Source organism: Molossus molossus, unplaced genomic scaffold (genome assembly GCF_014108415.1).
Source record: "Molossus molossus isolate mMolMol1 unplaced genomic scaffold, mMolMol1.p scaffold_m16_p_7, whole genome shotgun sequence".
Lineage (NCBI taxonomy): Eukaryota > Metazoa > Chordata > Mammalia > Chiroptera > Molossidae > Molossus > Molossus molossus.
Window position 1 is genome coordinate 62,262,682 of NW_023425401.1, and position 16,437 is coordinate 62,279,118.

The window sequence follows — 16,437 nt, forward strand, 5'->3', positions numbered from 1 at the left end:
TGAGTAATTTTAAGTTTCTACTTTATGCTTTTATTTTTGGAAAGTGGGTATAATGGCTTTGTTATGTTTTGGAAAAAATGTTTAAAAATTAGTATTTTAGAAAAATATCTGTTAATGACTTCTAAAGAAGACTAATATGATAAGTAAAAGCAACATGATGCAGACATGGTCTAAATACAATATGGTCTCAGTTTTTAAAAGGGCGATTGCAACTTTTACATGAAAATCTCACACACATGAACCTCCCCCCTCAAATAGCGACTAGAATTAGTAGTGATTCTAACTAGTAGGATAAACAATATTCTTCTTTATATTTTTCAACATTTTCAAATTAATATGTATATTACTTAGATAATCAAAACATTTAAAAAATAATAATTTAAACTTACTTAAGAATATTTTCCCATGTTTGACTGTCATAAAATGCATGGCTCCAACTCATTTTGACTGTTCCAACAATGACATTTTGTGAAAACACATCTGTTCCTAATTTTCGGTAAAGTTCCTCACATTCATCCAGGGGCATATGGAATAATCCCAACATGAATGCTAATATGGCACCTGAAAGAAAAAATCTTGTTTCAGTCAGTGTTGACCTTACAGTACTTATAAGATCTCCTGAATCACAGACCATGTTAAAACTCTACCTTTGATATTTTCAAACTTTGTCACCTGAGACAAACTACTTAACCTCTCACAGCCCTAATTTTTTCATCTATAAAATCAGGGTAATTACAACGACTGACATTTATAAGGTTCTTATACTGGAATAAAATATGTACAGTGATTTATTTACTAGGCCTCGATAGGATACACAATTGGCAACCAATGATGATAATGACAGTTTAAAAATATATAAAAAGGTGTCATTTTAAATTACATTAAATAACATATAATTAAAACACTGTGGTAAAGAATGCCCTTTCTAACCTTAGAAAATTTCTTAGTTTTGGTCACAGAACACAGTATATTTGACAACTTACTAATTCATTAAAATATTGCTCCTTCAGATTGATTGGTCCTGAGAACCAATGTAATTTTAAAAATTGTCTCTGAGATGTGCTTGTACTTTGCAGCTTTCATATCCTAGCTGCAACCGGGAGGATATGCTGACACCTATGGGTACCCAACTGGCCTAACCCTGAACTTACAAGAAAAACTGGAGAAAGGCTTAGAGGGTGGGGTAAGGTAGGACAAGGCAAAGATCTGTATAGATAGCATCACTGCTTACTTTGAGATTGCAAACAAAGGAAATATAAACAGAAAATCACTTTAATAATATTTTTCAAATAGTTTCTGAATTGTATTATACTTGGTCCGATTATAATAAAAGGTAAGACAGCATATACTCTATGACATATCTGTATAATAGAAATTGCTATTTTTCAATTTGTAAAAAAGTTATAATTAACACAAGAAATAGTTTTTAAAAAATTAAGTTCCTTTCCCTTAAAAAAAAAACAAACACTTTTTTTCTTTTTTTTTTATCCTCACCCGAGGACATTTTTCCATTTTTTGTACAGATAGAGTGGGAGGGAGAGGAAGGGAGAGAGAGAGAGAAACATCGACGTGAAGGGACACATCGAGTGGCTGCCACCTGCACGACCAACCAGGGCCGGGGACAAACTGCAACCGAGGTACGTGCCCTTAGTGGGAACTGAACCCGGGTCTCTCTGTACCACAGGCCGACGCTCTAACCGCTGAGCCAAACCGGCCAGGGCAACACTTTTTTTTTTTTTCTTTATTGATTTTAGAGAGAGAGGAAGAGAAAGAGAGAGAAACATCGATGAGAGAGAACACTGATTGGCCGCCTCCTGCATGTGCCCCACTGGGGATTTGGCCCACAACCTGGGCATGGGCCCTGACCAAGAATTGAACCAGTGACCTCTTGGTGTATGGGTCGATGCTCAACCACTGAGTCACACCAGCCAGGCAAAGTTCCTTTCCTTTTAAGCAGAGCTACTATAAATGTGAGCAGTTATTTAAAAAACTGAATTTCATTGAACTTGTAAGGACATTACCCTTGAATTAAGTATATATTTATTAACTTTACAAAAATTTTAAGTGAAAAAAAATTTCCACATTATAATATACAAAATAGAAAATAAAGGAAAATTTTAAGTACTGTATTATATATTAAGTTTAATATAAGCTACAAAACAATGAAAAATATATATTATGATTAATACAGAAATGTATGTATTACATAAACTGATATCCTACTCCATGGGTGAACCTCTGTGACTTAAAATTCTCTTCATGAGTATCGCCTACTAAGAATAGTGCCAAAGCAAGAAGTTACCTGGTAGATATGTTTAAATGTTTGGATTGCTAGGACCATTCTAAAATGTAAAAGAAATAGTTAAGGTAATAACTCCAAAAAAAGTACCAGAGAACACTAGCCCTGGGAAATATCTCTTTAAAAAGGTTTCCAGAGTTAAATATATTTGCAATATACGTATTATTTTCCAATTCTGAAAGTCACAATGCATTTTTATTTTATTTATTTATTTTTTTAATCCTCATCTGAGCATATTTTTCCATTTATCTTCAGATAGAGTGGGAAGGAGGGAGAGAGGGAGAGAGAAACGTCGATGTGAAATAGACCCATAGACTGGTTGCCTCCCCCATGACCCCAACCAGGGCCTGGAGGGACTGCAATCAAGGTATGTGCCCTTGACCGAAATCGAACCCATGAGTCATTGGTCTGTGGGCTGACCCGAGCCAAACCAGACCTCAATGCATTTTTAACATACCAAATGATCTCAGAAATCCCTCTGTAAAGAAACCTGTTTTACTTCCTTTAATCCAACATTTTCCAAATTTGCTAACATCCTGAGTAATTAGTGTTCAGTAGAATATCATAGGAATGACAGATTCCTTATGCTTTTGAATCATCCCTGTGGCTGCTCTCATTTAATTTTCACAACTGAGCATCAAGTAACGTGCCCTCTGGGAATTTTTGTCATACTTGACACACGTAATGTGGATAAATCATTTGATTTTGTGGCTAGTGGTCTTTAGAACCACTATTATAATTTTTTTAAAAAAATGAAAAGAAATAGAAATTAAAATATATGAAGATAAACTAATTTTAGTGAAAAAGTGTCAGATCAAACAATAAAATATACAGCAAAAATCTGCAATTTTAATAGCTCTTGAGTATTATCTGCGAGGTAAGTAATTGCAATGGATATCTTGAGAGACTTGATGTGCAGGAGTGGGAAGTGGGTAATTAGATGGGTGTGAGAGCTGGGGTGAGGAAAAAGAAAAACAAAATAAAAAACAAAACAAAAATTCATCTGACAGTGAGTCAGAAGTGAGTAAAAAGCTATTCAGTACAATTATATTCTAAGTTGCCAATTTCTTTTATACAAACATGAAACTATAATTTTAAATGTGTATCAACTAGCAATATTAAAAACAGCCTTTGTTACAGCTGCATAGTACTCCATTGTGTATATGTACCACACTTTTTTATCTACTAGTCTGCTGATGGACACTTGGGCTGTTTCCAGATCTTAGCTATTTTAAATAGTGCTGCTATGAATATAATAAACATAACAGTCTGAGGAACAGGGTAGACCCAGAGATGTGGAAGTAGGGTACAGACTGACAACCCTCAGAAGTGGGGGAGGGGGGAGGGAATAAACCATAGAATTTATATGCATACACGCATAACCAATGGACACAAACAACAAAGCTGGGGACAGGGTGGGGGGTGGAGAGGAGGGTGTAAATGGGGAAAAGAAGGAGAAACATATGTAACAAAAATAAATTAATAAAAAAATGTTAACAAAAACAAAAACAAAAAAACAGCCTTTGTCCAGCCGGTGTGGCTCAGTGGTTGAGCACTGACCCATGCACCAAGAGGTTGCCAGTTCTATTCCTGGTCAGGACACATGTCCTGGTTGTAGGCCCGATCCCCAGTGGGGGATGTGCAGGAGGTGACCAATTGTTGTTCTCTCTCATTGATGTTTCTATCTCTCTCTCCCTCTCACTTCCTCTCTCTCTAAAATCAATACAGGAAAGTAAATAAATAAATCAAATAAAAATAAAAACAGCCTTTAATAAACATAGATTCTCACATTTATCAATTTAAATTCTGGCTTCAATCAACCAGATTAAAGAAAAATGACAGAAGAAGCAATTACCTCACAGAGGGACACCTCTCACAGATAAATAAGTACAATCTTATCCATCTTTAATATTTTATTGGTTCAAGTACAATTTGAGTACCTATCTTAATTCCACTTCATCACTTAAGGTGACTATACCATAAAGCAATAATTCATAATTCACAACTGGTCTCTGATTTATTTAAAATATATTAGAAAATACATTAAAATCTTTTTCCTGAATGTTAATTTATTCCCAATAAATATTTTTAAGTTAATTAAGCACACCAAAAGATTATTCATCATCAAAACATGAAATTAATACCCATTATTTCAAAGAATGATATTGAACATAAGTACTTAATGTTCTTTTTCTTAATGCACTGCTGGGATGTACCATCTCCATGATAATAATTACCTGTGCTTACACCACAAATGTAATCAAATAGCTGGTGAACTGGCTTCTGAGTAAGTTCAACTAATTTTCGCAGTGTCTGAAGAGCAACCAAACCTCTGTAGAAAAGATAAAGGCAAAATGAGAATTCCTGTTTCAAGGAAAGTTAAGTTATTTCTAAAGTGTTTAAGGTCACTTTTGAATATCCAGTATCTTCTTTTTTATCTGTTTTGTTTTTTCTTAATCCTCACCTAAGGATATGTTTTTATTGCCTTTGAGAGAGAGAGGAAGAGAGAGAGAGGAAAGGGGGAGGGAGGAGGGAGGGAGAGGGAGGGAAGGGGAGAGGGGGGAGAGAGAGAGAGAGAGAGAGAGAGACAGAGAGACAGAGACAGACAGACACATTGATTGGTTGCCTCCTATATGAGCCCAGACCAGGATCAAACCTGCAACCTGGGTGTGTGCCCTGACAGGGAATTAAACCCACCACCTTTTGGTTGGAGGATGCTCCAACCAACTGAGCTACACTGACCAGGGCTGAATATCCAATATCTAAATAATGGTACAAAACCTGTGCTATAGCTGCATGTTTTTAAATTTATACTAGTATCTAGAGTACAAAGATATGCCAATGTAAGATTAAAAAAAACAAAACAAAACAAAAAACCCCACCTGTGGAAAATACTTAAAGCCTCCACTCACCAGTATTGGGAAGGCATATATTGCTTTCTTTTCTCACCAATGTAGTTGGTCACCTATGCATCTATATGATTTTGTTTTATATATTTCACTAATCATATTTTTAAGCTTTTATTCAGTTTTTAAACTCTTCACAATCTTAGGACAATGCTCTACATTAAGGATGTATTAATTTATGCTGCTGACTTTATTCACTTCTGGATCTTTGCCACAGGTGGCAAACATCTTCATAATGAATGTGAAAGATGAAATAGTCTAAGTGTAGGCCAACTCAGGGTGTGTATCAGGTGCACAATTCTTTTTTAATTTTTTAAAATGTATACTTCAATTATAGTTGACATACAATATTATATTAGTGTCAGGTATACAACATAATGATTAGGTGTTTATATAACTTATAAAGTGATCATACCAATAAGTCTAGTAACCTGACATCATATATAGTTATTACCATATTTTTTACCATATTTCCTATGATGTAATTTACCTCCCCATGACTATTTTGTAACTACTAATTTGTACTTCTATATCCTTTTACCTTTACTCTCATTTCCCCAACCCCTTCCTATCTGGCAACCATCAGTTTGTTTTGTGTGTTCATTTATTGTTTTTTAGATTCCATATATAAGTGAAATGATATGGTATTTGTCTTTGTCTGACTTATTTCACTTAGCATAATGCCCTCTAGGACATGGATAATTCTTTTTTTTAATTTTTTTTTTATTTTCTTATCCTCACCCGAGGATATTTTTCCATTTTTTGTACAGATAGAGTGGGAGGGAGAGAGAGGAAGGGAGAGAGTGAGAGAAACATCGATGTGAAAGGGACACATCGAGTGGCTGCCACCCGCACGACCAACCAGGGCCGGGGACAAACTGCAACCGAAGTACGTGCCCTTAGCGGGAACCGAACCCGGGTCTCTCTGGACCGCAGGCCGACGCTTTAACCGCTGAGCCAAACTGGCCAGGGCGACATGGATAATTCTTAATACCAGGAGAATATACAGAAATAATGGAACATTATAATCCCAACACAAGGTATGAGGGAGAGAAGTCCTGGAACACAATGGTATCAAACACCACAAAATAAAATTTTGAGTGTCAAATTGTGCTTTGATACTGCTAACAAGGAGTCACCAGAATCTACTGTAAGATTCAGGTAGAAAACCAAAAATGCTCTTTTTTTTTTTAATTGCAACAAGTAATGTGGATTTGAAGAATGGTAAGAGTACATAAGATGGCCTATAAGAGAGAGATATTATGAATTCAAGGTGAGACATAGAGACATAAAGAATTAAAGATAATGCTGAATAAATTATATTTAACAATGTGACCTCCATTACTTATGAAAATGAAATAAAACATGTACATTTCTATTCACATAGAAAAAAGATTTGAATAACTAAAAATATTAAAAATAAACTTGAAATTCTGAGGCATGACTTGTTTATATATTTTTTCTCTCAAGTTTTACATGTATGAGGAGGAAACTATTTAAAAATGCTATATTTATATATTAACTCAGAATAAGTTTAAAAATATATATACTTGCCAGATTGATTCTATATGCCTAACACTATACCAGTCTTTCTTACACAAATAAAAAATAAGAATTTTTTCTTACAAGCCCTCTTATCTTACTCCTTTCAACACAAATTTCCCATTCTGGCTGCTTTTTCACATTCCCCCACACAAACAGCAGCACTAGTGACATGTGGGGATGTAAAATTCTTTGTGGTAGGGGCTATCCTATGCATTGTAGACACTTAGCAGCATCTGTCTTCTCATTAGATGCAAGTAGCAGTCTCCCAGTTTTGACAACCAAAAAGGTCTCCAAACACAAATGTCTTCTAGGGAGAAAAGATCCCTCCAGTGGAGAATCATTGATCTAAATCTACCTTCACCCTAACCCACCTCTAGGTCTTCCCAAATATCTTCATTCTAATTTGCTATGACTATCAAAACTCCCATTCTAGAAAGCCAAATACTTATTGGTCACAAAGCTCTTTTCGTCATATCTCCCTTACTTTAAACAGACATTGAATGGCCTTTAATGTTCTTTCAGATCTATATTTAAAGGTTACTTCTTCAAAAAAAAAGTCACAATCATGCTCACTCTTTGAAATATCACTGTTACTCTCTATCCCTCTACCTTTTATTTTCTTCATATCACCCATTACTCAATAACAGTTTTTTGTTTTTCTATTTGCTGTTTCTTTCCTCCTCTAGAATAGTAGCACCATGAAGACTTGGATTTTGTCTGTTTTGTTTAGTCAGCGACCCCAGGATCTAAATCAGTATTTAGAACATGATAGACAAACAATACTTGTTAGTTGACCCAATGAATGACATCATCCCTCCCAATTCCTCTGACTTTAATGGAAGAGAGGATTGGCTTCTTCCTACTCCTCAGTGAAATTCCTTACTCCCTTAACTGTCACTTGCCCTACTTCTCCTCACTTGGCAACAGTTCTGTGAATTAGAATGATTCTCTTCAATTCGTTACAACTTGATCACATGAATGACATCCACCTTCTTAATTTATTTCATTTCTCTAAGAAAGATCCAAAATATCTTCTAAGGCTTCTCTCTCAATCAATTCTATCTTCATTTGCCAACCAAGCACTTATAAGTGGATGTGTGATACCTTATATTCGACATATCCAAAATAGAACACTTTCTCAATACCAATCACCTCTACCTCTATCCCTGCAATTCTGTCTCAGTCATCTGTAAGGTTTACACTTAAAGAGTGATCTTGACCTATGTTTATTATATCCAGTCCCCCTTTTCCTTCAAAAATTTTTTGCATATTGTTCCTTCTTCCTGTTTCCCACTTGCCACCATCCAAGGTTAGTCTTTTATTGTCCTTTCTCTAGATTATTAAATACCTCCTTCTCTCATCACTCACTCCTTCCTTCACATTAAAGGTCTTGGTTCACTAAGAGTATAGAATTTAACAAAAAGATAAGGGTAGTACTTGAACATACAGAAGAGTGATTGGCAAAGCAGGTATACCAGAAAATGAAGTCAGAGAGGTAAATTAATCTAAGAACAATAGGCAGATGTACTATGGATCTAAGAGGTAAGTGTAGAAATGGCAGGGAACTGGAACCCAAACTAGCACATTTGGGGAAAGGTTCATAAAACCAAGCCAAAGAATCTAACCAACAAGTAGTAAGAAACTAGACAAACTAAGACAGAAGAAGAAGCATGGATGGATTGCCAGTAATAAGAATGAAGCTTAACAGCAAGATTATCTGCTTCTGAGCTAACAGCTCATTTAATAATTCTTGTAGCATCAGAACTGGATCTGCAAGTGAAGATGTAGAGAGTCAGGAAGTTACCGATATAGGCTCCTTTTATAACCACTTTACTAAATGACTAGTTGACATATGAGTAAGATAAATATAATACAAGAAAGCAAACATAAAACACTACCAAGATTTGAGACTTTATTGATAAACTGTCCCAAACTACCAAAAATGTCTGAAAAGACTAAACTAAAATATAAATACTATGTCAAATTAAAGAAATTCAGATACTCTGAGATTAGAAGCTATGAGATTGAAAAAGTAAATTAAGATTGAAATGTTTTATTTCAAAAATTCAATTTTGTAATAATATAATTATACCAATTTAGTTTTTTAAAAATCCTACTGCTGAATTGTAGCTATAGTTTTTAAAAATCATTTTTCTAGTTTTACCTTGTTCCTCCACCATCAATTGTAAGAATTCGGATTCCTCTTCCTTTCACTGGATCCACGTAGCCAATTAAAGCCAAAATTTCTCTAACTGCAGCCTGAAGAGTTTCATCCTTAATTTGTCGCAATCGTAATAAATATGGAATAATTTTCTCCTATATTGAGAAAAAATATATTTTTGTTGCTTTTGTCAAATCAAAAGTGAAAATGCATGATTATTTTTAACCAACATGTTTAGACCATCATGTGCAATCAAGGTGCAAATGTTTATTGCTCTCTCAATAATCTTAAATGATACATTAGTGTTTGACATATCAATGTCAATTAATATCTAGAATATATTTGTCCTAATAGCTACATAAAAATTAACCTCTATCCAAATATTTCCTTTAAAAAGTGCAATGCTTAACGAGAGAAAATGTAATTTGCTTAACGCAAATTTACAAACTATTACTGTTACAACAAAAGGTTAACATTATAAATTTTATATATATTTTGTCTAAATTCCAAAGTTAAGATGAAACTGCTGCTTAGTAACTATTGAACTTGCTACTGAAAGAAAAAAAAAAAAGCCCTGCCCAGTTTGGCTCAGAGGTTAGAGCGTCCACCTGCAGACCAGACAGACCCAGGTTCGATTCCCGCTAAGGGCACGTACCTCAGTTGCAGTTTGTCCTCGGCCCCGGGTAGGGTCATGTGGGTGGCAACCAGTTGATGTGTCCCTTTCACGTCGATGTTTCTCTCTCTCTCTCTCTTCCCCCCTCTCTTCCTCCCACTCTGCCTGAAGATAAATGCACAAATGTTCTCAGGTGAGGATAAAAAAAAATGAAAAAGAAAGAAAAAATATCTTGTGCACACTGCACATGGGACACACGGATAGCTCACAGTAAAATATGAACAAAAGTTATTTAATAAATAAAATTAAGGTAGAAGGCAAAAGCTATTATAATTAAAAAATGAGTTTAAATAAACCTGGGACTTCAAGATTCTGAGTTCAACTTCATATTGTTGACCAGAGGCAAGAGCTTAAATCCCAGAGTTCTATGATGAGTTTACCAAAGACTCTAGGTTCTGTGCACAGAAGCATCTTATTTGGTCAGTAGCCCAGGTTTAAAGTTTAAAGGAATAAGTTGAGTGGCCACTATACCTGTGCTGTGTAACCACCAGTAAATCTAGTAACTTCCCAATGTATCACTCATTTTGTATCTTTTTCTTGTTGTTAAATCCTCACCCAAGGATACTTTTCCATTGATTTTTAGACAGAGTGGAAGGGGAGGGAAGGAGAGAAAGAGAGAAAGAAAGATCAATGTGAGAGAGACGCACTGACTGGTTGCCTCCGGCATGACCCCAACCAGGCCGGGGATCCAACCTGCAACCCAGGTACGTTTCCTTGACTGGGAATCAAACTCACGACCCTTAGGTCCACAGGCCAACTAATAGTTGAACCAAACCAGCCAGGGCTTTGTTTCTTTTTTATAATAAATCAAATCTAAAATGGTACTGTTCTAAATTTTTCCAATTTTCTGCCCTTTTTGCCCTGGCTTAGAGTTGAGCTCCAAAGCCCCACTGGTGGAACCTAGGCAATGGTAGAGTATGAAAATGTTAATTTCCATTCTGGTAAGGATAGAACAGTCTCTTTGTAAGAACAGCTAGAAAAGCTTGATTTTTTTAAAAAAAACTGTCATCTGATTAGAAGCACTGAATTGCTTGCTGCTGAAGCAACAGGGCAGGAGAGGCTAAGATTCTGGAAAGAGGATAATTGCTGGAAAGTGAGTTCATAAACTATAGCTTTTTTCCCTTAAAGCTTTTGCTAAATTGGAGAAGAAACTAAAGATTGAAAAACTGGCCCTGGGCCAGCCACTGTGGCTCAGTGGATTGAGCGTTGTCCCATGGACTGAGAAGTCCCGGTTTGATTTCCGCTGGAGATACAATCCCCAGCAGGGGCATGCAGGAGGCAGCTGTTTGATGTTTCTCTCTCACATGGATGCTTCTATCTCTCTCTCTAAAAAAATAAATAAAAACATACTTTTTTAAAAAAGAAGAAAAATTTGCCCTGGCCAGTTTGGCTTAGCAGTTAGAGTGGGGGTCTCGGATTCCATTCCCAGTCAAGGGCATGTACCTGGGTTTCAGGTTCGATCCCCAGGCCTGGTTGGGGTCCTACAGGATGCAACCAATTGACGTATCTCTCTCACATCGATGTTTTTCTCTCTCCCCCCTCCCTTCCTTCCACTCTCCCTTAAAAATAATCAATGAAGCCTGGCTGGTGTGGCTCGGTGGTTGAGCACTGACTCATGCACCAAGAGGTCGCTGGTTCGATTTCCGGTCAGGGCATATGCCCAGGTTGTCGACCAAATTCCCAGTGGGGGGCATGCAGGAGGTGGCCAATCGATGTTTCTATCTCTCTTTCCCTCTCCCTTCCTCTCTCTCTAAAAGTCAATAAAAAAATAATTTTTGTTTTAATGAAAAAATGTCCTCAGGTGAGGATTAACAACAACAAAAAGATTGAAAAACTGAGTTTGGTTCAAACAGAGGACCATAAAGGGAGTACAAAGAAACCAGTCAATCATTTAGTATCTCACAAGTTTGGAGCCACAAAACTGAGGACTTGAGGGGTCTTAATCACAAAGCTGGTTTCATCAAAAGATATTTGGTGGATTATTTAACTACATGGTGTGTGAAGGTGGTTAAAGCTGGAAAACTCTGGAGATGAGAGTGCAATTTTCTGTACTCTTGAAGTTTTAGGACTCAGGAGGGTAGTGGCAGTGGTAGTAGTGAGCACACCAGACTCTCAACTTCAAATGCCCTAAAAAGAAGACAAACTAGAGGTCTCACCAAATTATAACCCAGCCTTGACCCGGCTCTGACCCAAACTGAATTAAGGTCATCAGTGTCCCCACTCTATGTTTCAAGCAGAGGAACAAATAAACTATCTCTGGAAAAAGGTATCACTTCACAAAATCTAGATCTTACACAATTTAAAATTCACAGTCCAGGATCCACAAAAATTATACGATATATGAAACCTGTACAAAATGACCAAAGACCAAGAGGTGATATCCTGATATTACAACTACCAGTAAAATATATTAAAATAAAAATAACAAAAATAGTTCGGATGGTGTGACTCAGTGGCTGTGCGTCGACCCATGCACCAAAAGATCACAGGTTCAATTCCTGGTCAGGGCACATGCCCAAGTTCTGGGCCTAATCCTCAGTGGGGGGGCATGCAGGAGACGGCCAATTGATGTTCTCTCTCATCAATGTTTCTATCTATCTCTCCCTCTCCCTTCCTTTCTCTAAAATCAATAAAGAAAAAAATAAAATAAAATTACCATCCCCCAACATCATATACCTAGCAATTAATTTTTTAAAAATAGAATGAAAGATGTGTGACAATGACACTGAAAAAATTTTAAACATTGAGTGCTCTGGTCTGAATATCTGTGTCCTCTCAAAATTCTATGCTGAAATCCTAACCCCCAAAGATGATAGTATTAGGAGGTGAAGCCTTTAGGAAGGTGCTCAGGCAATGAGAGCAGAGCTCTCATGAATGGAATTAGTGCCCTTATGAAAGAGGTTGCACAGAGATCCCTTGCCCCTTCCAGCATGTGAGGACACAGTGAGAAGGCACCAGCTATGAACCAGGAAGAGGGCTCTCACCAGAAGGTGATCATGTTGGCATCCTGATCTTGAATTTCTAGCTTCCAGAATGCTGAGAAATACATTTCTGCAGTTTATAAGCTAACTAGTTAGTATTTTACTATTGCAGTCCAAATGTCCTAATACACTGAGGGAAAATAAAGATAGTCCAAATAAGGAGAAGAATATACCATATTCAAGGCTTAGAAGAGTCAATATTATGAAGACTCAATTCACCCCTAATTGACCTTTAGAGTCAGTGTAATTCTTCATTTTTTTTATTTTTTGGAAGATTAGGTGATTCTAAAATTTATATGGAAATACAATGTGCCAAGAATACCTGAGTCAATTATTAAGAGGAAAAACAAAGTTCAAAGATTTGTACTACCAGATCAAATTTATTATAAAGTTATAATAATTTTGGCAGTATAGTATTGGAGCAAAGATAAATATACCAATGGACATGAATACAGTATCCAGAAACAGACCCATATATAATCATCTGATTTACAACAAGTCTTTTCAATTATGTGCTAGGTTAACTTGACATGTGTATTTAAAATATTTTTTTATTAATTTTAGAGAGGAAAGGAGAGAGAAGAGGGAGAGAAACAACAATCAGTTACCTCGCAATGCCCAGAGCAGGGATCAAACTTGCAACCTGGGTATGTGCCCTGACCGGAAACCAAAACTGCCACCTTTTGGTGTAAAGGAAGACACTCCAACCAACTGAGCCACACTGGCCAGGGCAGGATACGTGTATTAAAAAAAAAAAAAAGTCTGGACTCCTACTTCACACCATAGAACCTAATCTATTATAGATGAATAGCAGATATATGTGAAAGGTAAAACAAAGTTTTAGAAGAAAACACAGGGAAATATCTTTATGATCTTAGGACAGACAACGATATCTTAAACAGGACACAAATACTAACCATGAAGAAAAATATTTACAAATTAAACAATATTAAAATTAAAAATATGTTTGTAAAAAACCATCAGAAAGAAAAGGTAAGCCAGAGTAAGAGAATATATTTATAATAAATATATATGTATACTGCACATACATACATCATAAAATATATTGAAATATTTATACCAATTATAAAGAGATTCTTCAAATTAGTAAGAAAAAGCTGGTCAACCCAATGGAAAAATGAGCAAACCTGGAATATCCACTTCACAAAGAAAGTATACAAATGGTCAATAAACATTGGTAAAGGTGATGAACTTCACCGTTACCAGAGAAATACAAAAATAAAGCCACAATATTACTAAACATCCAACAAAATTGCTAAAATAATAAAGATAAATAATATAAAGTGCTGGAGAGGAAACAGAATAACCAGAAGGCTCATACAATTCTAGTGAAAGTATAAATTTGTACAAGCACTTTGCAAAACCATTTGGCAGTATCTACTAAAGATGAAAACAGGCAAACACTATGACCAGGAATACCACTTTTGGTTATACACCCAAAAGAAATGAAGACACATGTTTTCCAAAAGACATATCTCAGAAGCACTATTCTTAAATATTCCCAAACCGGGAACTATCCAAATGTCCATCAACAGTAAAATGGATAAATATATATCACCACAGAATACACCCACAATGAGAATAAATGTTCCACAATGATATTTAGCAACATAGGCAGTTCTAGCAAACATAATGTTGAGTGGAGAAAAAAAAAAACAAAACATAAAACAGCACATGCTGTATCATTCAATTTATATAATATGTCGAAAAAAGCACAACTAATCTAACTGATAGGAATCAGAAAAACGGGTCAACCGTTTTAGAGACAGTGATTAAAAGGGGGCATAAAGAAACTTTTGGAATACTGGTAACATCCTTTTTTTACCCTAGGTGGTGGTTTTATAGACATGTTCAATTTTTGAAAATTCATGGAGCTGTTAATTATATATACTTTGTATGATATAACAACTTTTAAAAAAGATACATACATCAGCTTAAAGGGGCTCCTACTAGTCAAAGTTGAGACAAATTCAGCATTTAAGAAAAAAAGGGGGAGAAAAAAAGGTAATGGAAACACAATTTATTAAACTCTATGAGTTCATAATAATAGTAAAAAAATAAATAAAATAAAACGCAGCCAAAATTGATGTCACCATTAAGGCAGCTTTTAAAGCAACTCTTTCTTTTGAAAGTTTGTGACTAGAAAAAAATTAATCTCCTGCTTTTCCTGTAAAATTGGTCATTGAGAATAACCAAATAGCTCTAGCTGGTGAAGAAAAGGTCTACTTTTACAGAATAATATCAACTATAATGCAGAGGAATGATAGAATTAAAATTTTATTCTGCAACCCTAATAAATCGACTCGTTCTGGAAACAATTAGGTTAATAGCTGATGAAATAATCCTTCTAGCCTAATTGTCCAATGAAATAGGACTACTATCTCTCTAACCCAGTGGTCAGCTTTAACATTACTAAGGGCTGTTCAACCGATTATGTTCTAATAGGACATAATACGAAGCACCATGACATCATCTATAGTTTGTTCTAAGAAAATGTTTAATTCAATGATGCCTTTATATTTAAATGCCAGTGTTCAGGAAATAAAAAAAGGAAAGAGGAATACAGCAAATAACACCAATGAGGAGGAAGCCAGGTAAATCTAGAAAGTTGAGCCATTCTACAAGATAAACAGCCTGGTTTCTTTAATCAGTTCTGATGATGCAAATAAGAAAGCTAGGTATAATATTATAAGTGACTTAGGGAAAATAACCAGATGAAATGTATGGTCTGAATTTAAGAAAAAGACACTGAAAAAAATTTTAAACATGGAGTGCTCTGGTCTGAATATCTGTGTCCTCTCAAAATTCTTATGTTGAAATCCTAACCCCCAAAGATGATAGTATTAGGAGGTGAAGCCTTTAGGAAGTGCTCATTTAGATTCAATCAGTTACATAAAGAACATTATGAACTGGGTATAAAATGAAATGAAAATTTACTGATATAGAAAGGTGTACAATGCAAACTGAAAAAAACAGTTATAAAACAGTACATATACAATGACTTTATTTTGGTATATATATAAGTATAGAACAATTTCTGGAGAAATATTGTTCACTTCCCCTTCCAGGCACACAAAGGCAAGTACTTCTCAAGCCAAAACAACTGGCCAGGGTAAAGAAGTTTTGAGTAGAAGAAACCTTTGGCACTTTCTGCTGAAATACTCTTACCCTGATACATAAATGACATAGGAAGCCTTGTACTGAGATATGGGAAACAGGATCAAAGTAGTCACTGCATGGAAGTACACAGTCGTGGAGTCACCCAAAACCAGAGCAACTTTCCATGAGTGACAAACTTCTGTTGTGTTAAGCCACTGAGATTTTGGTATTGTTTGTTATTAGAGCGTAATTCAACTCAGTTTGACTAATGCAAACAGACACTAATACATTAATTACAATGGTAATCTCGGAGTAGTGGAAATAATGTTTTTATTTTCTTATTTCTTTTCTTTTTTAAAAAATTTTCTACAATATCCATGTGCTGTTCTTTTAAAAACAATAAAAGGTTACTTTTTTATTTAAAAAATAGTGAAAGGAAATCACCTTCACCACCAATAGTAAAGAAATCATCAAAGATAATTTCCTAGACAGTACAGTACACAAAATACATATACACAAAAGAAACTACTTTCTTTTAGGGCATTAGATACCACAGACAATTGCCTAGATTCGGCCACCATAAATACAGTACACACACATACAAAAATAAACTCATATAGATGTTTTATAACAAATAATTCTAACATTTTTATAAAGCTCAATTTTTGCTTAATAATTAAAAATTTAGTTGGAAAAGTTCACATAGCAGTGTACATGTCTTAAGCAATTTATCAAGTTCATTGTTATTGAGA

General features: G+C 35.4%; 1 protein-coding gene across 2 annotated transcripts in view; it reads right to left on the reverse strand.

The window, feature by feature from the left end:
• The window catches only part of PNPLA8 (patatin like phospholipase domain containing 8), a 65,944-nt gene that overhangs the window by 37,555 nt on the left and 11,952 nt on the right, over nt 1–16,437 (reverse strand). For both annotated transcript variants that reach the window (XM_036246634.1, XM_036246633.1), the window contains exons 4-6: nt 8,915–9,066; nt 4,537–4,631; nt 390–561 (exon numbers count right to left, since the gene is read on the reverse strand). In XM_036246634.1, coding sequence (XP_036102527.1) covers nt 390–561; nt 4,537–4,631; nt 8,915–9,066 — 419 coding nt within the window. The remainder of the gene's footprint in view (nt 1–389; nt 562–4,536; nt 4,632–8,914; nt 9,067–16,437) is intronic.